Source organism: Talpa occidentalis, unplaced genomic scaffold, assembly GCF_014898055.3.
Source record: "Talpa occidentalis isolate TD23 unplaced genomic scaffold, MPIMG_talOcc4v2.1 talOcc4.14, whole genome shotgun sequence".
In the NCBI taxonomy this organism is placed as follows: Eukaryota; Metazoa; Chordata; class Mammalia; order Eulipotyphla; family Talpidae; genus Talpa; species Talpa occidentalis.
Genome location: NW_023601433.1, coordinates 34,012,661 through 34,040,182, shown reverse-complemented (window position 1 = coordinate 34,040,182; position 27,522 = coordinate 34,012,661). Strand labels below are relative to the sequence as shown.

General features: G+C 35.4%; 1 protein-coding gene across 1 annotated transcript in view; it reads right to left on the bottom strand.

Annotated features, from left to right (window-relative positions):
• Positions 1-858: 858 nt before the first annotated feature.
• KMO (kynurenine 3-monooxygenase) overlaps positions 859-27,522 on the bottom strand; it is a 39,466-nt gene continuing 12,802 nt past the window's right edge. Inside the window, 14 exon segments of the mRNA XM_037511467.2 lie at positions 859-1,854; positions 1,857-1,994; positions 3,762-3,821; positions 3,910-4,011; positions 6,020-6,102; positions 7,481-7,538; positions 9,691-9,838; positions 11,507-11,628; positions 12,821-12,892; positions 15,805-15,970; positions 17,304-17,391; positions 19,392-19,440; positions 26,182-26,271; positions 27,417-27,514. Coding sequence (XP_037367364.1) covers positions 1,792-1,854; positions 1,857-1,994; positions 3,762-3,821; positions 3,910-4,011; positions 6,020-6,102; positions 7,481-7,538; positions 9,691-9,838; positions 11,507-11,628; positions 12,821-12,892; positions 15,805-15,970; positions 17,304-17,391; positions 19,392-19,440; positions 26,182-26,271; positions 27,417-27,514 — 1,337 coding nt within the window. The 3' untranslated portion in view covers positions 859-1,791.

Below are 27,522 nucleotides of genomic sequence, written 5' to 3'. Positions count from 1 at the left end.
GCAAAAGCATCAAAGAAGAAGAAGAGAGCAGAAGAGAGAGAACAAGACTACAAGAGAACCCCGGAGAGCCCAGAAAGAGTGAAGATTCGCCGGGGGCGTGGGAGGCCTGCCAACCCCCGGAACCCCTGCCTGCCATGTACCTGGTAAAATCCCAATAAAATCCTGAAAAATCCACTGAGGGCTCCAGAACTTCTCCTTTACCCATCTTCTCAGATCACAGAGATTCTGCTCTGTGCACTTCCTGCTCCTATAGTCATATACTTTAACTTCCATCATGTTGTTTTGTTCTTCAAAGCCATATCTATGGTAGAAGGGATATACCTGACTGGTGAGCAACACCCATCACTTATTTCATGCTTTTGTAGTCCTAATCACATTTAATTTTGTTTCTCAATCACTCTATGTTAGCCCTTACTGGTAATAATGCCAGTAAATTTTGTAAGCTTAGGGTCTATGCTAAACAAGAGACCACAAGATTAAATCAAGCACAGGGAAATGATCCTATCAAGAGATTCAGTAAACACAAAATATATGAGATTTTTGCCAGAGTGAAGCACAAAGATGACTATGATGTCACTAAGCAATATGAATTTTCAGACCACTGCTATATAAAGCATATCACTGTACATGGAGGAAATAGTGTTGATGGTAGATAAGCACCTTTACCTATTTCATTTCAAATATGGATATTGCAGGATGATTTTTCTTTTTAATAATTTCCCATAATATTGTCAAGAGCTCTGGATTTAGAAAAGGAGTTCCAAGTGAATAACAAAGCAAATTCTACATTTGAACAGGGATGAAAATAAGTGAAGTACTCTATTAAAGTATATATAAATTTTATTGTTGTTAAAAAAGAGGACAATTTTCCCATGAATTTGTTTTTAGAACAAACATGGATTAGAAAAGAGACTTAATCGTTTCATATTTCTGCCTAACTTTTATTGCTTAGATCACTGTCCTACTGACTATATCTACATAATTAAACATGTTTGAGGCTTTTAAATGATTAGTTGACCTACTGTATAAGAAAGAAACAAAATCATTTCATTAGATAAACTTCCAAAAATCACGTTTATTGCTGATTCAACTATGGCATGTAGTTCAAGAATAAATTAGTAAATTACTTTGGAGCATCTGAAGTGGAATAAAGTGTGTTTTCATGTTTATATGTTTATCTTGTATAAGTTAGTATTTTGTTTATAAATAAAACATTCCTTTCCTCTCAATATGGCATTAACTGCCTTTAAAAAAATCTTTAGAATTTAATACTGGCATTTGAAAACTGGAAAATAAAATCAATTCCTTTTGTAGCTCTCTGGAATGCTCCCTGAATTCCTTCTACATTTCTAATTTTATCAAGTGAATCTAAACGCTGTACTTAAATAAGTTCCATTTGGGTGATGTAAAGTGCAGTTAACATGTCAGCTAGGAAGAAATTTTTAAACCAAGGTATTAAATCCATCCTATTATGACTTTTATTATGACCTTTAATCAACAAGTGTGATCAGTGATCTGGAATCTTACTTTTTGAGAAGTCAAAGAAATCTTAGCCATTGAACTTAAATGTTTAGAATGACTGGACCTATGTAGTGTGGTGTGAAAGGAGTGTTCCCATTTTAAAATGCTTTTTTTCAATAACTGCAGTTAATACAGAAATTTCAAGTTAAATTTAATTACCAACTGACAAATATCTTCTATTAGTAAAATTAAATATAATGATGGAAACATGGTTTTGATCCTAGTTTTGGTTACAGAGAAATCACAATTTGCTACTTAAGGATCTTCACATCACCCGCTAATGAGATTGGAAATTTGTCCTAGTAACTCCATGGTGCTTGCAGGGAGACATGTCCTGTATTCTGGATGTAAGTGATCCAGTCCCAAGGTCTTCTCAAGTAATTCATTGGTTTTAGTGACATGGAGCGCACTAGAAGGTAGGTACCACCGAGGGCTATCAGTGTCCCAAAGAAAAATAGCCCTTTGTTTATCACCTGTAAAGACAGCAAGAACTCTCATTTCATTTGTCAAGAGATTAAAATCTTAAAATAGACTTTATACGTAAATGAAGCTGTCTACAATTTAATTACAATTACCAATTTAATTACATAACCACTAGGAAAAGACTTCAATGAATTGCAAGGTCAAGAATTTGGAGCTTCCTTTCTCTCTCTCTCCCCAGAAATACCTGAATCCTTGTGTTCTGTATAAGGAATTCTTAGTCAGCCTTTGTATGGCCAAAGGGTAAAAAAGGAGTTTATAAAAAAGAGCTATGAATTCATTCTTAGATCTCTTTGCAGAAACCAAAATGACTCAGTGACAGTTTACACCTTGCACAAAATGTCCAAGACGTCTCTTGATAGGCCTAATGACCTCTGTGACTCATAAGATGTAAACACCCAAAGACATTAAGCAGAGCATCTTTGCCACCTATAGTAAAACAACACAGGTTTGGGCCTCCCCTGGTGGCGCAGCCATTGAGCGCTGGGCTGCAAAGCTGCCCGCAGTCTCTGCAGCGCCGCCAGTTCGTTCCCCGGCCACCGGCGAGGGTCCCACATGGCGCGCAGACCTCTCCTGCAGCCCGCTGTTCCCCTCAGCAGTATATTTCGTCAGTCTGCCTGTTCTGTTCCTGCTCTGGCTCTGGTGAATTCTCTCACCCTCCCGCGCTTCTGACTGTACCCAGTACTTGTATAAATAAAAAAATAAATCTTTAAAACAAAAAACACAGGTTTATCCTAGTCCTGGTCAGGTATGATTCCTTACCCTCTTTACCGCTTTCTCTCATTGCACTTACTGTCCTGCATTTTCTGTCACTATCTCTTCTTTCCCCATTAGACTTTTAGCTCCTTGAGGGCAGGGACCTTATTTTATTCATCTTTGTATGAACAGATTTTGATTCCTTCCAACATATTTTCCTCACGGAAAAGTAATCATTTTAAAAACAGCATCTGAGTCTGAGCCTCCTTCAGTCTTCCCGTTTCCTTCAAGATAATATCGAGGATGTTTAACATTCTGCTTCATATTCCATTTCTGCCTCTGGCTATTCCCATATGTGTGTTCTATCTTCAACTCCGCTGAAATATTGGCATTCTCACCCTGGATGTGGGAGAGGTGTTTCTAGTCTCCCCTGTCAGGTCCACCCAGGTTCTCCTCCGGGAGCCCTGTGTGCCTCTCCATTGCCATTGCCTGTCTCCCCAACTAGGCTCTGATCTACGTGAAGGGCAGGGACAACTTATTGTCCATTCCCATGCTCAGTTCAGTGCCTGCATACTAAGTACAACTATTTGTTGAATGAATGAAGTTGTAAAATTTCCAAAATAGAAGATCAGAAATCTGAATGTCCACTTACTGGCATCTCTGGGTCAACCATCCAAAATGAATATGGCAGAGACTTTGTTTTATAAGTGATTCAATTCTGTCCAATTTTAAAAGTTAAACCCATGAAAGAATTACATGAAACAAAAGTCAATTTCCAAATAAAATGAAAAAGTCACATTACTAAAATAAACAGCTTAGAAATATTAACATCACTTTAAAAAAAATTCTTCCTTTCAAAAGCTCATAGACTTGCCATTGTAATTTTGTTCATTAGGCACTCTGCCCTCTGTGTAGCTAGGTCATATTCATTTGGACATTTTAATTTATAAAGTATATATTTGGTGTTTGCAATGTCATTTCCGTGTTTGTCTAAAGTAAACATAAACATCACACTATGAACTTTAACATATCAGTTTTTTTTTTAAAGAGTAAACTGTTCCAACCTTTTTTTGCCAGCGCCAGCGTATCACTGCTTCATGGTATCTTATTCTCGAAAAGGTCACCTGTAAGGAAGTTTAAAAATTGTTCTTATGTGGTCTGTAATGACTGAAAAATATCAAAATGAGGAAAAGTTTTAAATCTTAATCTTACCATGGTATAGAGAGGAATAAAGGTAGATGGCATAATAGCATAAAGAAATCTGTCTATGTTCTTTTGGAAGATGAACCATCTTGAGTTGACATGTGCTCTCATCTGCAACAAAGCAAAGTCTTAAAGAATATCTTGAATGAAGTACCATTATTTCTTCACCATAATATTATTGCTCTTTATCTTCATTCATCTTAATGTCAGATTAAATTTATTCAAATAATGTCTTATTTCCATAACAGTCAGTCCCAAAATTTTTCAGCCCTATAGGACATTACTTGAAAATGTAGCCCAATTACACAAGACCTATTAATGAACTCTATTTTGCTCAGTTAATATGGGAATTCTATTTCAGCAAAGGAGTTGTTCAATTGGAACCAAAGGTAATTTGAGAACCCAGAAATGTGACTAACTTCTGTTGCTTCTTGGTTGATTTAAAACATTGTTTATGGCAAGAAAGAATCTGCTTCAAGGTATGCCCATCTTGACCTATGACAAATTCAGGACAAATATTGTGTGGTTGCTATCATGTTTTAAAATATTAAATATGATTGTAGAACTAAGATTATCAAAATAAGAGGAGGAGGATGGAGAACAAAGGGAGGGGGAGACCCGGTGGACAGTGGTGGATGATGATGGGTCCCTTGGTGGTGGGTGTGTTCTGGTGATGTACAACTGAAGAGTTATGAACTTATACCAATGAATCATATAAAGTTGTGATGAACCAACATTACCTTAACAAGAACTACAAGTAAATAAAAACCCAGCAGCAAGAGAGAAAGTAACACAGCCAAGAGACATAAATGAAGACTTTCAGTATTTTATAGAATTTCCTTCACTATGCTCAAGTTGAAGGTCACTTTATGATTTTCTTTTTTCAGAAGAGAATGAAAACAACTTCAATCTATTCTTTAAATTCATCTTGTGGGCCTCCCCTGGTGGCGCAGCGGTTGAGTGCTGGGCTGGGAAGCTGCCTGCAGCCTCTACAGCGCCTGTTCGATCCCCAGCCCCCAGCAAGGGTCCCACATGGTGCGCAGACCTCTCCTATTGAGCCCACTGCTCTCTTCAGCAGTGTATTTCGTCATTCTGCCTGTTCTGTTCCCTGCTCTGGCTCTGGTGAATTCTCTCACCCTCCTGCACATCTGACTGTACCCAGTGCTTGTATAAAAATAAATAAATCATTAAAAAAATAATAAATAAATTTATCTTGCAAATGTTTTAGTTTGATTAGTGAAAAACTATAACTACAAGAATTTATCATGAGCTTTATATGTGACTGATTCAAGATGCAATGTTTTTCTTCAGAACACCAATCATTTGATTATGAATTTCTGTTATTATTCTTACTCCAGTACACAAAGCCCAAAAGATTTTTAAAGTTACTGTGAGTTTGAAGTTTGAGATGTTCAGAGTGAAGAAATACTTTAATATTTCTTATATTTTCAAATATGTTAACACTGGGGCCTCCCTGGTGGAGCAAAGGATTAAGATACAACCTATGAAGCTATCCACAGCCACTGCAGCATGAGTTTGATTCCCGGCCAGGAAACTACCCACATGGTACAAAAGACCTCTCCTGACTCACCCGCTGCTCCCCTTAGTAGTGTATTTTCAGTCGATCTGCCTGTTTTGCTCCCCACTCTCTCTGGTGAATCCTCTCACCATCCCCGCCAACACACACCTCTGGCCTGCACCCCAATTCTTGCATGCATAAATAAATAAATCTTTTAAAAAATATGTTAACACTATCAAAGTTATATTTTAATTAAAATAGCATGTTACTAGCTCTAATTACCTAAAATTTGAGTCTGTGAATTATCAGAGATTTAAATCAGATGTTTTGTCGTTTTTGTTACCTTCTAAGTGCCACTGAAATGTAGGTGGAGATGATGTGTGAGGCTCATTGTCAATGACTACATGATTGTTATCCAACCAAGTATAAAAAATGCATGAGTGTGTGTGTGTGTGTGTTTGCATATGTGTGTATGCACACATGCAACGCATGCATTCTGATGCAGCATGTATGAGATGGGGTTAGAAAGAAAAACTAAAGAAAAGTTCTTATAATATCTGTTAACAATCCCATGGAATGAAGTCAATTCTCCTCACTCACCTCTATGTAATTGTACATGGATAAATCTGATATTGCATGGTCATCTGGAATCCTAAATCTTGAGAACTCAGGAAGACACATACCTGAAAATAAAGTTAAACAATTCATCTTTTCCAAAACAGTTTATAAAAAAGTGTTGGACTTTATATAGATCAAATTAAGCAGTATATTCCTACTAATGTTCCTTCTAACTTGTTTAAACTATGGATAACCATGCCACATGACAATTTACGAATACTGAACAATAACCTGGGCATCTACTGTTGTTATTATAAAAAAAAACTCAAGATAAATTTATCAATATATTCTTGTTAATTAGTAAATTATTATTTTCTTAGAATTCTTAGAATTACTACTTTTTGTTCTCTTTTGCACCTAAGAAGTCTCATTAGTTTAAGCATCAGTTCCATCATTATTCTATGAGCTTCCCGAGGGCAGAGTCCATATTTTATTCATGTTTGAAATATTATCTTGGTACATGGCAAATATTGCATAAATATTTGATAAATTAATACCTAAATAATGTAACTTTCAGGTGGCAAACAACTCTAGTTATTAAAGATATTTCTAAAATCCGAAAAGCTGGATGCAAGTTCCAGCTCTCCAACTTTCTAATTACATGACTTTGGGGAAGTAACTGCTTCTAAACTTGTATTTCCATATTTGCAAGATAAGGACTATTCCCTCTTGATAGATGGAGGGAAAACAAAACAAAACAAAACAGTTGAGGCTAAAAAGGTGTAATGAATTACTCATAGAGCTAAATATATTGTGGTGGGGAGATCAAGACTGGGATATGGGTGTAGATTTAAATTTAAATTCAATTCTCTAAATCTCCTCTTTCCCTGAAACAGACTTTAATTTGGAGGTAACATCTGAAAACAATGGTGCTGAGAAGCAGTAAAAGTTATTCAGTTCTCAAGATATTGCTTGCAATTTCTTTTGCTAAAAGATTATATATATTTAATTCAACTTAATTTCAGAATTACATATAAAAACATCAAAATTTGTAAAATTGACAAATTATCTGGACCAGTTTTAATCAAAAGCAAATATTAGATGCTACCTTTGTTAAGGCTAAAAGCAAGAAAGCTGTGGCTTTTCTAGAATTGTTTCCGTGATCATGCTCCAGTAGATGAAGACAGTAAGTGTTTCTTGGGTTGAAAGGGAAGGAAAGGAGCAGATCGCAACTAAACATTGGTATGCAGAACTTTTTTTTATGAGACTCGACAGACTCACTGCATAGACCTCCCCATAAGAACCTTAAATAAAATTATGTTTCCCTCTCTGGGTGCTCCTTCTCTGACATGGACAACAATAGTGGCCTTGAACTCTTAGTAGAAAAGTTTATAATCATAAACAAGGAATATGCATCATGAGTTTGGAATATCCCAAGAACAGAAATAAGTCTACAATTAATTACCAGGGCTAGTCCATATTCAGTTGAGAAATGTTACTTACTAAGGTCATTATTGAATTTATCCATTAATTCATCAAAAACCAAGCAGTCTTCAAAACCCTGAAACATAAAAAAATGAAAAAAATAAACTGGAAATAATAAAATACTCATAACAATTTTGAAAAGAATTTCCACTAGTGAGTATAGTTCATAGAATGTTTATTCTCAACCAGCACAACAGCATTGAATTTGTTTAAAAAGATGATCAATTGTATGGTTAATTGTTCTGTCTTCTCCTAATTCATATATACATATATATACAAACATTTACATATGTAAATAATGGCTTGGGATTTGATCAATAGTTTAAATTACAGTTGAAATTTTGATGAGTTCCAATGCTTCTTCCAGAAATAAGAATACTTACAGCTACCACAAATACTTAACAGCTACCACAAATTTTAGAATTATATAATATCTATTCAGGCCTTTATGATCCACATTTAGAATTTAATGACAGGATAGATTCTTATATTAATTTAACTCCTACAAATAAAAATTAAAGAAAATTTCCAATATCAAGAAGCCCACAAAAATCACTATGAGACTATGATAATTGCACTGGGAAAGAAGAAAATAAAAATCTATGTTTCTACTCTCTAGGAATTCAAACTAGAGTTTTAGGGACAATAAAATAAAACTATATGTAAAAGTTAAAAGAAAAAATCTTCATTGCATCAATTACAGAGATTACATATAAAACAAATTTACTTGTCATTTTCATATAATGTTAATGCTATAGGAATTTAGAGGTGAGATACCATTTAGGCTGAGATAACATTTTCAGTCTTTAACTCATTCATTCCCCAAGAATCTCTTGATGGAGGTACTGTTAAAAATCCAATTTTATAGGTAAGGAAGTAAAGATAAGTAAAGATAAGATAGGTAAGTTTAGTTATGCAAAAACATATTTCAATAAATCCTGAAGCCAGGGTTTGAACTTAGATCTTCTAATGCCAGAGACAGGGCACATATCACCTATGCTAAAATCATTGTGTTTTTATGTTTTCATAAAACATAAATAATTATGTTTATATAGAACAAAATCTTTACCACTACTTCATAGAAAATATAATTGATTATATTCACAAACAATTTACACTTGGAATATGTATTCCATCACCAAACAATCCATGACTAATGATTATAAAGCTACTAGTTCTCTCTCACACATAGTCACCAGCTGTCAACTTAGACAACTGTTTTAGGAATCTTAAAAATTAATGTTCACTATTTGAACACTATGTATGTTCTGAAATATTTTTCTAGTCAGAATCATAAAGTTTCCATGAAACATTAGTATTCAACATTTAAACTGTTTCATAGCTTTGTCTAACCCTGTCAGTTGTATCTTTCTGTCCTTTGAAAAAGATAGTGTATAATTTGGTGTATAAATTTGTGTATAATTTGGTGTATAATTTATAGTGTATAAATGCAGATAATTTGGGATCTTTATATTCTTTGATCCTATTATATTTTTTATAGCTAAGGATAAATCACATGAGACTTACCACATTTTACTTGTTAAAAAATGAACAGAAAAGTGAACTTTTCCAAAAAACACAAAAATTACAGTGTAAAGTATCTCATTAAACCCAAATGTTCATCTCATGATGAACTGTGTTGATGTTTTGCACACAGCTGTGATAAAAAGGAAATTTGAAACTGCATCATATTTAAAAGAAAATGTAAAATTGAAAAAGGGTAACTACAACCACATTCCATGAAAGAAAATTTTCCTCCCACAAAGCATTTTGTTTCTAAACACCACATCAGCACTCAAGAATTTTAATTTAGATGTAACAATGTCAAAATTTCATACTTAAAAAAAGAAATTGAAATTACAGAATAATGAAGAGCAAAAACTTATTCATAAAAATATAAATATTGGTATTAATATATTTATATATAATCTCTAGAAAATACATATTATTGACATTCAAATTTCCAAATTTCAAGCTATTGATACATTTTCTAACAGAATACCATCATGCTTTTTGGTATTTTTCTGTATTAAATTATTGAGTCAAGCTCCCCAAGGTGATTATAGTTAGTGATCAATCTAGTTAAACAGCTGGTATGATTGTTGAATTTATTGATGTCACAGAGATTTTGTGAGCATAAGTTTAGCTATGTCTTTTTTATTTAAAATTGTATAGTTAACTCTGATCTAGAAAAATTTCAGAAACATACCTAGGGAAAAGGAACTTACCGCATTCATTCCTTGCCCAAAAAAAGGCACTATGGCATGGGCTGCATCTCCCATCAGCACACAGTGTGATTTAAAGTGAAAAGAAGAGCACTTTACAGATATCATGGGCTGGGCAGGTAACAGAAAGAAATCCTGTTTCAGCTTTTCCCTTCAGAGGAAAATAATCATGATGCAAATATGTTAAGCTGGATATTTTATATTACATAATTCTTTCAGGTTTATTGACTTTACTAATATCGTATTTCATTGAAAAATACACAGAAATGCCAGGATGTAAACTGAGGTTTCTCCCAGTCCCCAAATTCCATTGTTTTAAATACCTTCTGTGTTAACAGTGATAACATCCAATAAGAACAAGTTTGCCCGCAGTTGAATATATTGAAATATGTCTGTGCTGTATGTCCTAAAAATTTCATCATCCTACATAAAGAACATACAATTTCAAATATGTTGTTCTGTTTTTGGTTTCCATGGAATAATCAAGATGCTGTTGTGCATTTAATTAAACCAAAACAAACCAAAATTAATATGAATTTATTTATGTTATTTGGAAATGGGCAGTTGTAATCAAGTAGTATCTGTCAAGTATTTACAGAAGTTTTCAGAAGCTATAAGTAGGGAGATAATAGTAGGAGATAATAGTAGGAGATAATCAAGGATCTTAAATCTGACTAGAGAGCCAAAAGTAGCCACAGAACAAGTTTTAAAAGTATACAAGGACTAAAAGTTGGTGGGCAGATAATTTCCTTCAAGGTTCCCTTCAAGGAGAGATTAGTGCAGGTAACTGAATTAGTCTACAGGAAAGGACAAGACATAATTGTTTAAAAGACCTACTTTGAACTGGCAATGGGCTAGCCCTTTAAAGTAATTAACTTATTTAATTTTCACAACTGCCCTAAAAGGCTGGTATCCTGTTGCTCATTTTAAATGATGAAAAATCTGAGACTCAAGGGAGTAAGGAGCAGAAACAGTATTAAAATCTGGCTTTTCCTGCAATTTTATGTTACCTCCATGAAGACCCTGATAGAGGTAGAAACTAAGTCTTACTCAGAAGGGAGGGTCCAAGGGAGCAAAGGCATTACTGAATGAGACTAAATGCCAAGGCCCATAAAGGGGATGATGATGATAAGAACCAGAAGGGGCCTCCTTGGTGGCACAAGGGGTTAAACCACAGCTCTATGAAGCTATCTGCAGCCACTGCAGCATGAGTTTGATCCCCGGCCAGGGAGCTACGCACATGGTGCAGCAGACCTCTCCTGTCTTGCCCACTGCTCCCCTCAGCAGTGTATTTCAGTCAATGCACCTGTTCTGCTCCCCACTCTGTCTCTGGTGAATCCTCTCCCCCTCACCCCGCATCTCTGGCCTGTACCCCCAGTTCTTTGAGCATAAATAAATAAATCTTTAAAAAAAAGAAAAGAAACAGATGGACTGAAGGTGATGATCTATCTAATAAAACTAATGTAATTGTCAGTTTGGAAGAACATTATATGTGCCAGATCCTATGCTGAATAATTTATAATCATGATCTCCTTAAGCTGTCACAACCATTTCAGGCAAGTATTATTATTTATTGCGATTTTACTATGAGGGGCCCAAGACATAGCAAGCCATAGTAAGAAAGCTAGTAAGTGGTAGACCTGAGACTGGAGGCTGTTTGCTGTCTGTTCTGCCACAGATGATTATACCCATGCGTGGAAGGCAGCATAGTCAGTGTCTGCGGCACACTGGACTTAGGTGACTCCCAGGGAAACTGGCTGTGCATGGAGTTTTCATACTCCATGGAACATAAGACATAATTACACATCATAAAACTTACTCTCCCATTAGAGGAATGGCATCTGGAAAGTACTTCTGGAAGAAATCCAGCACATCACTACTAGTTAGAAGTTTCTCAAATTCTTCAAAGGGCATGAACAAAGTACATGTGAAAGATTTGTTCTGTAAGAAGAAAAGAAACCCTGTGAAAGAGAACAGGGAGCAGGGCTTTGGCAGCACTGAAGATGGAATGCTAACTCACCAGCTTCTTGCGAGGGGAAGCTAGAAAGAATGTTTAGAAACAAAGGAGGGCATCCTTGCCTTCTTCTCTTGCTCCCAAAGAAAACCTCTACCAAGTCCCAGGGTTTTTCCTGGCACCCTTGGTTGTAGAGAATTTCCACACCATAAATTACGGGCATTTTCACCAAGCAAACACCGCACCTCTTACATTGTTACTAAGTTGGTTGGATTTCATTTCTCCTCTCCTTTTTCCTCTATTGTTGTGGTATCATTACTAAATTTAAAAACTAAGCCACCAGTCCTTGCCCAGCAAGCAAGTCTGAGAAGGTTCAATGAACAAAGGGAGTGGATGGGACTGCCTGGGAACTGGACATTAAGCTGATGATCCAAAGAGCTGATGATCCATTATGTCACCCAGATCATCAGTCAGGACACATCCAAGACTATTCACCCTAACCAGTCAATGATGCCTGGAGTATAAATAGAGCCTCGAGCCCCTCTGCACAGCAGACCTCTTCTGTCTCTCCCACTGCTTCTTTTAGCAGTGTATTTCATTATCTGTGTTTTCAGTTCTCCACTCGCTCTAGTAAATTCTTTCACGTCCATGCCTCTGGCCTACACCCTCAATCTTCCCTGCAACATCTATTATTCCTTTTAAGATCATCTCATGGGACATTGGACCCTAAAACTGCTATCAAGAGAAAGAAAAAAACTAATGCGAGAAATAGTTACATCAATATAGCAAAATAGTTTCTAATGTCCAATAAATGAACATCCCTGCTTTTTCTGGATTATGTATATTCCAGAGTCCTATAGACCTTAAAGACCTTCAGCTTTATTTAGAGACCATTTTTTCCTAGACTGTCTCTAAGAGAAGACAGTAGGCACCACCATATGTAAACTCCCTTTAGTTATTTTTGCAGGTTAAATCTCCTTCAGGTTTTCTCTCAGTCATCACAAAGTGGCAAAGTTATGATCACTAAATAGAATAAGCAATAACATTAGGTTTATACATACCCAGTATAAAAGTAAGTAGGAACATTACTAAGTACTAAAGTAAAAAATTGCAAAGATTAATAATAAAAACTAACTGGGTTTTTTATTACTAACTACTTGGCATGAAATTCTATATTACCTTGTTAGGAAGCGCAATCATCATAAAAGTATTTCTAGGCCAAATATGCAGATAGTTAGGTTCCATGGCATACTGAGGAAATATAAAGGGATATAAATGTTGTATTAGTGAAGTATATCTATAAAGCTGACTCTGCATATGCTACAACTGTCGCCATAGTAATTTATATAGCACCACGTGAATGGTGATGTACCCATCCATTGCTGTATAAGACAAAAGATTATATCTTAGAAAATACATTGTGTTCTGACTTCATAAACTCAAGCTTAGGTCTGTTTCACATATACTCTCCCTCTCTCCTTCTCTCTTTATTTCCATGTACATACACACACAACCACACACATGCAGATATATATGTGTATATGTGTGTGTGGTATGTGTATGAATAAATATAATACATAAATTATATATTTGTGCATATATGTGTGTGATAATTTTACACTTCATTTTTCACCTTACTTTGGAACGTATATGTGTGAATAGAAAGATCCCACATTTAATATTCACGGACATCACAAAATTTTACAAGCAAGCCTCTTTATTTATTTCCTACAACATAAAAAGTAGATTTGTCTTCTCTCTTTAGTGAGCCCAATACTATGCAATAATCCCTGAATAAATATTGATTGTTTGACTAGATCAATTGACACAAAGATCCAATTAACTCAAATACTTGAGGTTCCCAGGGTATTATATACATAAGAATATTCCATTATTTTCCAGCTATGTAGATTGCATTAATTTTTTACAAAGGCTTATAAAGCACTTACTATGTGTTCATTTTAAAAATAGTAAGGAAACAGAAAGCACCATGATCTCCCAGCTAACTTTTTCAAACTCTGTTATGGTCACTTGTGTCATAGGAGAAGAAACTATTCCTAATATTTTTCAATTCCCAGAGTCCCAAAGAAAGCTCAACACACAGACATAGAAAGAATAAGAGCATAACTCTTTGACTTCAGATATTTTTTACAATGCAGTTGAATAGGCCAGGTATATGCATAAGAAAACTCAAATCTTTTATCTTTAATGCCTATTTAAATGGTAGAGAGACAATCGTGACTTGGTGCCAAAACAGAAGTATATTGATAAAAGCTGGAAAAGTAAAAAATGTGTAGGGTTGGAGGGTTAAAATAACTGGTAGGTAAGAAGTGGAGAACATTGTCTCCTGAGTGGGGGTGAATTTGCTGAATAAAGCGGAAGGCAGCATAAGTGAGCATTTTAGGTGGGGAGTAAGAAAGTCACCCTGGATAAGTCAAATGTCTTTCATTTTTCCCACTTGCTATTTTTAGCCCATTCCTACAACTTTTTAGAATTTCAAAAGATAGTGCTGGAAAAATGACAGATGAAAATGATTTATCATTACTGTAATAGCAAAGGTTGAAACTACTGATTTAAAACAGGCTGAAAGAGGGGACTCCCTGGAGGTGCAGGGGTTAAAGTCTCAGTGCTATGGAGCGACTGCCAGCCACTGTGCCAGGAGTTTGATCCCCAGCCAGGGAGCTGACTCACATGATGCAGCAGACCTCTCCTGTCTGCTGTCTGCTGCTCCCCTCAGCAGTGTATTTCAGTAAATCTACCTCTTCTGCTCCCCACTCTTCTCTGGTGAATCTTCTCACCACCCCCTCCACCCCGCTCCTCTGGCCTAGACCCCAGTTCTTGTATGCATAAATAAATAAAAATAAATCTTTAAAAAAAACCTGAAATATTAAAAAAATTCCTCCTGTTTTCATCATTAACATAGATAAATAGTGTATATATTGTTTTGATGTAGAAATTATGACACCAAGAATATTTTGATGTTCATGATATTTTTGTTAATTAGAAAATAGAACTTTACAATTTCAGCTTCTTTATTACCAAGTCATGCTTTCAATAGATATTCTTGCTCAACAGCGGTGCCATAGTCAGGTTCCTCATATTCTGTTGATTCCCTCACCACAAATCTTTGCTATGCAAAATCAGCCTTATGCTGAGTCTCTCATATAATAACCCTGTCACTCACCCAATCTCTCACTCCCTCCCCACTCCAACCATCAGAAATGGAATGAAAATATTTATTACATGAAAAAAAGAGACAGAGAGTCAAAAATGAGGTGAGAAAGGGAGGAAGGGAAGGAAACAGGGAAAGAGATTCATAGGATCAATTTTGGGGGCATGTCAAATTATTCCCATGTCTTGTTCACACTGCTATGTCAGTGTTTATATAAGTCACTAACTATTTTTAAAATAAATATTTTGAATCACCATTTATTAAAAATACCATGTTTTATAAACCACTAATTATTAGTATTAAAGATGAATATGTATACAATAAATAGCTATACTAAATCTACATTAACATTTATGATTTCACTGAAGTTTGAAACAACTTTTCAACAGAATCTTGTTATTTTATTGTCCAGTATTATCAACAACTGGGCCAGGAGATCAATGCTTACCTGAAACCATAAAATCAAAATTAAAATATTAGTAAATAAATTTGTGAACAGGAGAAAGAAATAGAAAGACAACAGTTTAAATGTTAAAATATAGATTTGATGGGCTGAAAGAAATAGAAAGACAACAGTTTAAATGTTAAAATATAGATTTGATAGGCTAACACAATTTGGTAAATATCTGGTATATAAATATCACTACTCCAATTTGACTAGCAATTTTACAGATATTTCAATTTCAGATAGATTAAATCAATAACTTCAAAATGAATGTTTCACATGCAAATCAGATAACTAGCTCTGTTTACTTCTACTTACAAGGCCCTTACTGCTTCTGTGGGAATTTTACTTTCCCTAAAGATACTACAATTATTTGCTTATGACAATATAAATTATACCCGCAATGTATTTGTTTTAGACCACATATGGCTTAACATGGAAATCAGGAAATGAGAAAACTAAGACTTGCCATTGAGAATGTGTTCAGGAGGTTATGCTTCTGTCGAGTTATGGAAAGTAGATAAGCAAAAAAAAGGAAAGCCTTACGTCGTCATTCTTAGGTGGAATGGTCAACTCCATATACCCATGAGGAATGAATTGCTGACTGTAATCAAAGCGAGGCTTCTTCATCAAGTGAGTTCTGACAGTTGAGTAGGCTCCATCACATCCTACAACGAGGTCATAGGCAATATCTTTGGGAACTTTGTCAGATCTGAAAAAAAATAAAGTGAACCATCTAAAAAAAAGTTTCATGGTGAAAATGGTGATGTATCTCTATTTGGGTAAAAAATATAATGGCTAATAGGGGCCACTACTCACTTTTAGAAATCTGATTTAGAGCTTTGAATCTGTTGCCATAAAACAAAGCTGATAATACCCAATCACAGGTTATTTATGAGGAGAATAACAAAGCCAACCTGATTAATGAAGACATGCTAATCCATGGAAGTGTTACTAAAAGTTGAATTCCTTGCACAAAAGAAGAAAATCTTGAAAAGAAGGCAGAGGTTTCCAAATAGAGGGATTATATGAATAATTAGGATTTTTGAGGAACAATATGTTTGGCTTGAGTGGAGGATATCAGAAGATAGTATGGAAAGAAAGGAGGGAAGGGGAGAAGAGAATTTTGAATGTTAAAACAAAATGTTTAAATACATTATTCTGGGGGAAAAAGAGCAATTTTTTTTCCATTGAAAGGATGACACATGACGATTCAAGCAATCTCACTCTGCTGTGGCCCTACTAAAGTGGGGGCAGAATGCAAAACAAGGGGAAAAGCAACGAGGTGACTGAAGTGGCCAGTGCAGGGACAAGAGCTCGGGCACTGTGGTGCTTAGGGAGAAGGAAGACATGGGCTCTGAGAACAGCAGGAAGGAGCAGGAAGACTGAGGTGTGTTTATAGAACTAATGGCATAAAATAGGGAAAGGGCACATCCAAAATGATTCTAATTACTAGGGAAGTCAGGAGTGAGACTCCAAATGATCAACAAATAGATGATCCAAGTTGTAAATGTGTTTCAGATTATTGCAAGATGCACCTGTGAAAATGTTTAATGGTACACTGACATTGATTAGGATTGAAATAAGCAATAAGAATGAAAACAGAGGCCTGGGCTAAAGAGATTAATTTTAGAGACGTGAATTCACAAGTGACGGTTGAATGAACTATCAATCCATGACATATCCCAAGAATGGGAAATGAGCCTTGGAACTTGAGAGGAAAGAGTTAAAGCAAGGCAAACAAAACAGGCATTGAAGGGTCATACATTTGAAGGGAGGAAAGAGTTGAAACAGATGTAGTGAACTGTGTTCAATACCTTGGGGGAGTAAATGAACATGAGAATCAAAAAAAAACAACTGGCCATGGTATTCAGGACACATCTATGGCCTATTTTCGCCCTAAAATTCTTTGACTCTAGGGACTATTTGAGATACCATTTTAGTAATCTTTTAACCCAAATAGCCAAAGAACAAAGTTTACAGATACAATTCTCCACTCTAAACCTTCACCTCTGATATCAAAAGATCAACCAGTGATTGATTACCCAAGCACTGTGATCATTCCTTCGTCAGGATTACATTTCAACAGTCTGTGGCCAAAGTGCAACTTCACATTGGGATATTTCTCAACAGCTGGGGAAACAAAGAAAGAAAACAAATCTAACTGAAATTCCAATTCTTATTTCACTTAAACTGAAATAGTAATCATTTTCTGAGAGTACATAGAGACATTTATTCTTAACAATATAAACATAAATTTGTTAAAATGATAATTTGACAACTACTTGGCAAATGTTTCAGGATGATTTGGTAGTAAAATATGAATAAAAATCAATATAAAATTTAAAACTTCACTTGTAGCTGATAATGGTGGCCACATAATAATGTGCTCTAAAAGATGTGTGATGCAGACTTACAGAATAAAGCCCCTGAGGAGAAAAAACAACTTTTAAAACATCTTTGATTATGACATTTCAAACTTCTTGGTCACATAACCTTTTTGGTGTTTGTTTTGCTTAACAATTATTAACTTTCCATGGAGTAGTGAACCATGAAACAATCCTACATGAAATGCTGATGCAGTAAATTGATTTAGCTACAAATTTTGCAAGTTCAGAGAAGAGACTTCAGTCAGGAGTAAAGAGCATTTACAAAGGATCAAGTATGGGAACAGGCTGCTCATTCCTTTTATGCTGTGGAAAGAATAAAGCACTTTGCATGCCAAAGCTAGGAGGGTATCAAGAAATTCTACATTCATATTATTAACATGTTTATGGCATTTATAAAATTACTGTCTGTGCAGCACATTCCTAACAAAAAATCAGTTAGGGTACTTCTGCTATGTACACCAAGATCAGCTGTTTCCCAGGTTTTAATTCCTTAGTATTAGCAAATGTTCAGAGATAATATTTGAGATAGTGACTGTAGTAGTTAAAAGCATAGACTTTGGAACAAACAGACTCAAGATCGAATCCAGATTCTACTACTTACTAAAACTGAATTTTATACTGTGGTGGTCTCAAAATCTCATTTACCCTCTGCAAAGGAGATAAAAGTCATTCTCAATTTAAGTGATGCAGAGAAAGCACTTAACAAGGTGCCTGGTGGTTCAATGAATGTTTGCTATTATTTTTATCTTAATAAATTCAGGAGATACTAAAGAAATGGTCTTAGGCCTGCTATACTACATTTAAGAAAAAAACTGCTCTATGGTTTATTTGTTTTAAGATCATCCCACTGATTCACTCATCCTAAAGACATACAAATATAGGAGCTGGAATAATTAACTTCAATGAACTTCCCCTTCACTAAGCCTTCAAGATATATTGCAAACATGCTCTAGATAGGGGACTAAGGAGAAGCACAGATAAATCCTGTGGAAAACTATTTTCCAAAAATCAGAGGTTGCTTGACTATGTCATGAAGGATTGGTTCAAAAGGTAGTAGAAATATGTAAGTGGCATGATTTTCAAGGAGTGAACCTCTTCAGCACAAATGATGAAGAACAGAAAATCTGCTATAATCAAAAGCTATATGGGATGTGACTGGATTGATTATCCAAGCTACAAATATAATTTGCAGTCCAGTGACTTTTCCATTAATGGGACTGTGTTTTTTGGTGCCTAGTAAGAAACTTCAGAGTTATATTTTATGCCTTCTTCTATTTCAACCTCCTACACCAATTTGTTTATTTGATCTCCAAAAGTATCATGAATCCCTTCCATCCCCTCCAACCACTTTTGAACACAGGAATTGTCACACTGTTCTAAAGATTACAGCTCTCTATCAGCCTGCATCCCATTGCTTTTCATCGACTTTGCAAAGCATTCAAGTTCATCTGTTGTTCCACTAGGCTGTGAGTTCTTTATCAGGGTATGAACACAACATGCATCCCAGTGCTTGTGAGACAGTAGGAATTTAATATGTCAAATAAATTATTTTTTATTTGGATCATTAATAAGATGTAAAAGAGATACCACAGAATGTATCACCTACTACTTTTCAAGAAAGACTGCATTGTATGTAGTCTTCTTCTTAGCACCCATAAAAAAGAATAAAGAAGAAATCTCAGTACATCATGTAGCAATACTAGTATCATGTGCTTTTTTTTTAACTCAGAATGTTGAACTTACCAGTTAATAGATCCTTATTTAGATTTTCTCTGCTTATAGAAAGAATATACTGCAAGAAAAATAAAATAGATATTGTTTGATGCTGAGAGTAAACAAATATAATTTTATGTTTTTCAGCAGCAGGAAATACTTACTCTTTTAGCAGGTCACCAGCTTACTTTTATAAACATTTAGCTAAATAGCCTTTTCCTAAAATATATACCCAAATAAATACAATACAAAGTTCAAATTTAAAGTTAGGATTTTTAAAAGTTTGATACTATAAAGTCCACATCTTTCCCTGTACGAAAAATATTATTTTCACTAAGATTGCTTTGTCTCAACAACAAATTGTACATCTTGTACATCATTGTACATCATTGTACATCTCAACAACAATTGTACATTGTTGTAGGGATCTAAATCGAACAGTTCTAAAAATTTCAGAAATGATAGAAACTAAACTCAATGTACTATGTCCCAAAAAGACTACTTTGAAGCTTTCATTTCAATGTGAAGGAGGAGGAGAAGGAGGAGGAATAGTAGCAGCAGCAGCAGCAGCAGCAGCAGTAGTAATATGTGTGTGTGTGTGTGTGTGTGTGCGCGCTTATATGTGTGTACACTTGGTGTTGTTTGTGGCAGAGAGAGGGGTAGATGGTAGGAGTAGGACCAGCCATCCATGAAACATGTGTTCCTTGTTTCTGACTGTTCAGTACAATATTCAGCAAGGTTGACTAATCCATAAGGAACTATATTAATCTTTGTAGCAATATGCTCCATAATATCTAACTTTTTATATTTATTATTATTTTATAGAAAAAGGAACCCAGAAAGGCAAAAGTGTCTAACTAGGTTCCATGAAGGTTACAAAGAAGTCTTGAATTCAGGGTGAGGCCACTTGTATAAACATGTAGAGTATATTATTTCCCAAATTATGCTAAATCACAACATTTAAAACAAATTGTGTTAATTTATGAATCTTCACCTAATCCATATGTAGACATTTAAAATTACCAGTGAAATCTATATTTGGTACAAAAATAATATATTTGGTGATCAATAATATTTAAGTTTCCACAATGGTGAAGGTTCCACAGTTTGGTTATCAAGTTGACCAAAATGGGTGGAGGGAAGCCAGTGATCTTGGTTAAGGATATGTGTGCTCTAGTGGTGGGTGTCGTGTGGTAATGTACATCTGTAAAGAAGTGCTAATCTATTCCACTAAATCATAAATAGTACTGTTACCTCAGTAAAATGTTACCTCAATAAAAAATTTACCAAACAAATAAACAAATCAAGAACTACAATGTGGCTCTTTTAACAACAACAAAAAAAGGCCTAAAGAAAGTTGGGCAACCTCTTTTGGAAATTTGTTTGAGAGTAATTGGAAATGTTTACTTTTTCCAGTTTATTAGAAAAAAATGTTTATGTTCTGTTTTTGAATGTTTTCAAATGAAAATGTTTTTTAGTAAGGGGATGCCATTTCTCCATTTGGTGCATAAGAGTAAGAATTGGAACTTGGACCTATTCTGTATATCATAGAATATATTGATTATTGCCAAGAGTCTTTGGGAGGAAAATGGAAAGAACAAGCAAAAAGGGAATAATTTAGACAATGCAGGACATAAAGATAGACAAAAAAATAGCTAGAGGTGGTTAGGCTCAGAGAAAGGATTCAGAAAGGATTTTGCAGGTCCAATTGTACACATAAGCCATTGTAAGTAGTTTCCTGTGTTGTATACAATGTGGGCCCTCTGTGACCCAGGTTCTCAATATATTCATTAATTTTTTGAATAAGCATTATTTGTGGAAATTGGTGAAATGGGTGAACTACATGAGAGTCTGGATCCTCATAGTTCATAGTCAACACCAGGTAGGAAGCAATAAGATACCAACAGGGGATGGAAATCAGTTGAAGGTAGGTGTCCTGGGGATTTGCAGAAGGTCTGAGGTCATCGGGAAGGGTTGGATTTCCACAGGTGTGAACTGAATGAGTCAATGCAATTTTATGTTGTTCTTAAAGGTCAAGGAGGCCTCTATGTTTGACTCAGATATAAAAGTAATAATGCAAGCTAAAGAAATTGTGGTAACTATAAATTTAACATTAGCTCAATTTTTAAGAATGGGTGGGGTAGGAACCATTTCCTCACTCTTCTAATGTATTGAAGGCCCCCAAATGGGAACTCCCACAAACACTTGTACCTTTTTGAAGGTGATAGATTCATATTCATATTCTCTCTCTCCCTCTCTCTCTCTCTCTCTCTCTCTCTCTCTCTCTCTCACACACACACACACACACACACACACACACAAATACCCCTTAATGGTGGGAGTGAGGAGCAAGTTTTAATCTCTTGACCAGATACTTCTTATATACTTACATAATTTATCCTGATCTTTTGAACCATATCATAGTCCCTGGTCTATTTACACTTTATTATCTCATTCTCTGGACAGGGGATGTCTTCCTAAACACATTCCTTAATAATCTGAGGGGCAGGGGTAGTGATTATTAGGAGTTATTTTAAATTTAGTCAAAAATTAAGTAGTACTGCCCACTGCCCTTGTGAGGCCCTCCTACACCTTCTCTGCTTGCCATTGCCTCTGAGGAAAACTGTCTAGTTTCTTCTCTGAAGTTGACCTCATGTAATCATCCAGCCTATTTCTTCATCTAAAGCAAAGTGGTTGTATTAAAAAAAGCTTAATTTCGCTGATCACTCTAAGATTATGTTAAGCAAAAGTAATTTTACAAGTTTTCTCATCCAATGCACACTTGGCACTTAAAAGGTTTACATTTTTTAGAAATCTGGTCTTATCCAACTCCCCTCCATAGAGAGATCTTCATTTGAAAAGGACAATGCTTTTTACCTGTGGATTTAACATTTAAACAAAAGTCCTCTCTCAAGTTATATTTTCTTTTTTTTATTCATTATTGTTCGTTTTTGTTTGTTTTTTCTTTTCTTTTTCTTTTTTTCTAAAAGATTGATTGATTGATTGATTGATTGATTTATGCAAGCACTGGGTACAGTCAGAAGCGCGGGAGGGTGAGAGAATTAACCAGAGCCAGAGCAGGGAACAGAACAGGCAGACTGACTATATACACTGCTGAGGGGGGCAATGGGCACGGTAGGACAGGTCTGTCGTGCCATGTGGAACACTCGCCTGTGGCCAGGGCTCAAACTGGCACTACAGAGGCTGCGGGCAGCTTCGCAGACCAGCGCCCAACCACTCCACCACTAGGGAAGGCCCTCATTGTTCATTTTTAAATATTATTTTCTTCCCCCCGCCTCAGGTTTAGTCCCCATAGAATTTCTTTCACCCATACACCATCACCTCAGTCCCCTGTGCTCCTCCCTCTGATCCCTCACCCTCCTCCCCTGCAGGATGTCTCTGATTTATAATTGTCTGTTTTGTTTTGTTGTGTTTTGTATTGTTATTATTTTTTCCCCTGATGTCTTACTTGGTTCCCCTATATTTCTCATTAAGTGAAACCATCTGATATTATTCTTTTTCCTTCTGACTTACCCAAAGCAAAGAAAGTCAAGGAAAAGATAAACACCTGGGATTACATCAAACTGAAAGGCTTGTGTACAGCAAAAGAGACATTAACCAAAAAAAAGAGACACCCCACTGATTGGGAAAAAAAAATTGTGCTCCCTACAACTGATAAGAGACTAATCACAAAGATATGCAAAGAACTTACACAACTCAACAAAAACAAAGTAAATAATCCAGTCAAGAAATGGGCAGGAGAACTAAAAAGACATTTCTCCAAAGAGGAAATGCAAATGGCCAACAGGCATATGAAAAAGTGTTCAAATATCTCGTATAATCAGGGAAATGCAAATCAAGTCACATCTATGTGATGTCTTCTCTGAAAAGCTTTCCTCCCTCTCTGAATCATTTCAATATTTCTGGTCTCAACCACACAGCTGAGTATTTCTGCGTTCACTCATCTATGTTCTTTTCCCAATGAACTTGAAAATACTTGTTCTCACCAGATGGCAAGCTCTTCTTGCACTCAGCAAGTGACTTGGGACATGGCACACAGGAGGACAATTATTGCTTACAGAAAGAATGCATTAGGTATACATCTTGTACTTGACTTGCATGTGTAAATCATTTTTGTCTATTAAGAAGGGGTTCTTTTCTGTAACAGCAAGATCAAATTGGGGCCGATTAAATAAGGTATATGAATTATCTGAAATTGTTTGCCTCACTTTATTTGGTCGGTGACTTTCTTTCCATTACTTCCACCCACCAGGATCATGTATCTAGGTCTTTATAATGCCAGAATAAGCCGATTATCATTTCTAAAAAGTCATTAAATAGAAAATGTTGGTCCTTCCCCACTTTACCCACGCTCCAAAGTTTTTCAGCCCCTTTTTGAAACAAATTGTAGCAAAACATACATTACATAAAACTTACCATCTTAACTATTTTCAATATACAGTTCAATGTCATTAATTACATTCAGACTACTATGCTACTATCTTCATTCATTCACAGAATTCTTCATTTTTTTAAACTGAAATTTGGCAGCCATTAAACAATAATTCCTAATTACCCCCATCCTCCAGACCCCTGGGAATTAGCACTCTATGTTCTGTTTCTATGAATTTAGGTTCCCTAGGTACCAAATAAATGTGGAATTATGTGCTACTTGTCCTTTGTGACTTATTTCACTAAATATAAAGTCTTAATGATTCATCTCTGTTGTAGCATGTGTTAGAATTTCCTTCCTCTATCAGGTCAAATGGTATGTTAATATATGTTGTAGAAAATCTATACTTCTCCTTGTCTCTCCTTTACTCTTGCATTTCTGCCATACTCACAATATTTCTGACACCAGATGTGTAGGATTTTTTGCCACATCCAGCAATTCTCTGTGAAGCAAGCAGGGAGTCCTCCTACACTGACAAAACGTGTATTATAATTTAACTCAGTTCTGACACTGTCTACCTGGATAAAAGCTCAGTCATACAAGATTGTCCTCACCATCCTTATCAGATGTCAATCCTAAGAGTAGTCTGTCACGTGTGCTTCTCACCAACTGGACATAAATCAGAAGTTCTACAACCTTCTCTTTAGAATACCCTCTCTGGGATACCACTTTCCCAGCACCGTGTGTTCAAAAACCTGGAAACTCTCTCAATCTCAAACTTTTTGAAATTTTTATGGTGACTTCATCATGTGGGCATGATTGATCAGTAACTTCAATTTTAGTCCTCTCTTCTCAAGAGAATGAGGGTGGTATTGAACATTCCAACTTACTTATCAATCATGGTCTCTGGTAACCAGAAACGCATCAAAAGGCACCTCATTATTTGAACAGTAGACACTATTGTCATTCAGGAAATTTAAGAGATTCTGTGTCAAGAACTGGGTTCAAAGACCAAATATTAGAACAAAAGATTATCTTAGAGCTCTTACCACTTAGGGGATTACTAGGGTTTTAGGAACTATCTGCCAGGAGCTAGATAGAGACACACACATATATATGTATTGTTTTATTTTACATATATATATATATATGTTCATATATGTTCATTCATGCATCCATCGATGGGCATTTGGGTCATTTCTACCCTTCAGCAATTGTGAATAGTGCTACTATGAATAACTGTGTTTGAATATCTCTATGACTCAGTTTTCAGTTCTTTTAGATACATATCCCAAAGTAGAATTTATGGGTCATATGGTAATTCCATTTTTAATTTTTGGAGGCGCCACCATAGTCTTCCATAACTATTGTTCAATTTGATTTTCCCACCAATAATGCCCAGAACTTTTGATTTCTCAACATATTCTCCAACACTTGCTTTTCTTTTTATTTTATGATAGTAACTATACTAATAAGTGTGAGGTGCTTCAACTACTTTTATCATCCCAGAATTTACAAAGATCTTGTTCCTATGAGTGTATGTGCTTTATCATACTTGCTAATCAAAGTATGATGCATGAAGCAGCATAATGAATACTACTGGGTTTGTTTGAAAAACAGAACATCAGCCTTCACCCTGCCCTACAATATCAAATTCTTCATTTCAATAACTTCCCAAGTGAGTCTGAGGAGTGCTTATCTACCTGCAATGGGAGCTCTGCAAAGGGTTGGATACTTGAAACTTCGTAGGCTCTGAACTTAAAAAAATGAGGCATTGCCACATAAAGTAGGTTGGGGATTTCCTCTGGTCGATAGAGGCTTTGTACATTTATTGTTCCTTAAGAAAACAAACTTAGAAAATGTAATTAGATTAAAATACATATCTTGCCCAACTCTATACAATAATATGTAAAAGAAGACAAACACAAAGCAGGATAATGGATTTTCTTTTGTAAACTCTGTCTTGTCATTTTAGAAATTATACAATACACAAAGCATTTCTGATTCATTCTATACATTCTATTGCAGTTTAATTAAATAGTGAGCAAGAGAATCAGCTTGGGGAAAAAAAGCATCATAAAACCCTCTAGACTGATTTTGCAAATTACATTGGACAATAAATACATGGCAATTTTTTCTAACTGAGAGTTGGGAGGGAAAGGGCATCTAGTATAAGCTTTGCATAGAGAAAAAAAAAAAAACAAGCAACTAACTCACCTTGAGAACATAATAACTAACTCATACTGAATATTAGGGACTGAATCCCCTTCCTATGAACTAATTTGTTAATTGGTAGAATTTCCCAAATTCTAGATTGAAACAAGCAATGTCAATAATAGGGCTAAAGAAAAAAGGAGTAGTAAAAAGTAAGTAGTAAGTTCCAGAAATTAGACTCAGCTATTACCAAACAAGAGTGGGTAAACAGACCTGTGACTTTGTCCCATAGGGAATTGCAGATTTTTTTCCTGAAAGAGAATGAATCATTCTTGCTCTCATGGGAATACCTTGGGATACAATCTAAAATAAAACCAGAGATACTGATTTCAGTTTCTGTAACATGATATCATGCAAATAAGATAGATGCTTTTTTTTTTGAAATGTGATTTTCAGTAAGCCAAAATAGAATGTAAAGATTTTGGAAGCACAGTATAATAGAAACAATCAATGTATACTGTGTTCCTGCAAATTTTACCTTTTGCTTTTTTTTTTTTAACTTTTAGATGTTGGAGTGGACTTAAAGTTTATCTCATCTAAATCAAATATTACAGTTGAGGAAAGTGTGTAACTATACTTATAGGTGTGAAGTACTTAACTGTTAGAGAGATTAAATGATTTTTTTCATGATCACAAAAGGAAGTAATGCATGAAGAGTGAAACTCAGGACTCCTGTATCCAAATGCAAAGTGTTTTCCTACATGCATATCTGTGAAAATGCAAATGTCACTTATATTAACTTACATTATGATTTCAAAAACACACTTAGCAAACACACTATTGCATCTCAAAGGTACATTTTAGACAGTGACAAGCATAGAATACTGAGCCCACGTGAAGAAAATCTACTGCAGACCCACAATTCTTTTCCAAATACTTGGGGCACATTGGTTTCAGACTTCAGTTTCAAATTTTAGATGGGTTGTGCATATGTGGATATTATATCACATGCAGATTCGGGGACATTACCCCAGAATACAACAAAATATTTATATAGCAAGACATCTTCATATGAAATGAGATTATTTTTAAAGACCACAAAGACCATAAGGTCAAATTTGCTGCTAAATGTGTGATGAAAAAGCTTTCTGTTTCCAGAGCACTCTAGAATACAGAATTATGGATAAGGGATGATAGGATTATGCTACACAGTTAAAAGAATGGAAATGCTGCCTCCTCTAATCCAGGATGCCAGTTTGAGCCCTGAATCAGAGCAATCTTCCCCTGGAACTGCAGTATCCCCCATACCCCACATCATGAGTCATGCTCTGTTCCCCCAGTTGTTTCAAGTGCTAGATTTAGAAGTTTGAAAAATCTTTTCAGAATGAGTTTTGATGCAGAAGCTCTGGCATTTATTGGTGTTTCAAACCAAAATGAAATCAAAACTATGCAATTGTTGAAAAACAATAGATATTATCTTCTAGAATGAAAATGAGTTAACAAAGTACCTGATCTTCCATACCAATGGCTTTCAAGGCTTGCCGTCCTCTATGAGAAAGGGCCAAGTTAATGCTTCTTCCACGCGCAAATTTAGCCACCCGGATATCTAAGGCA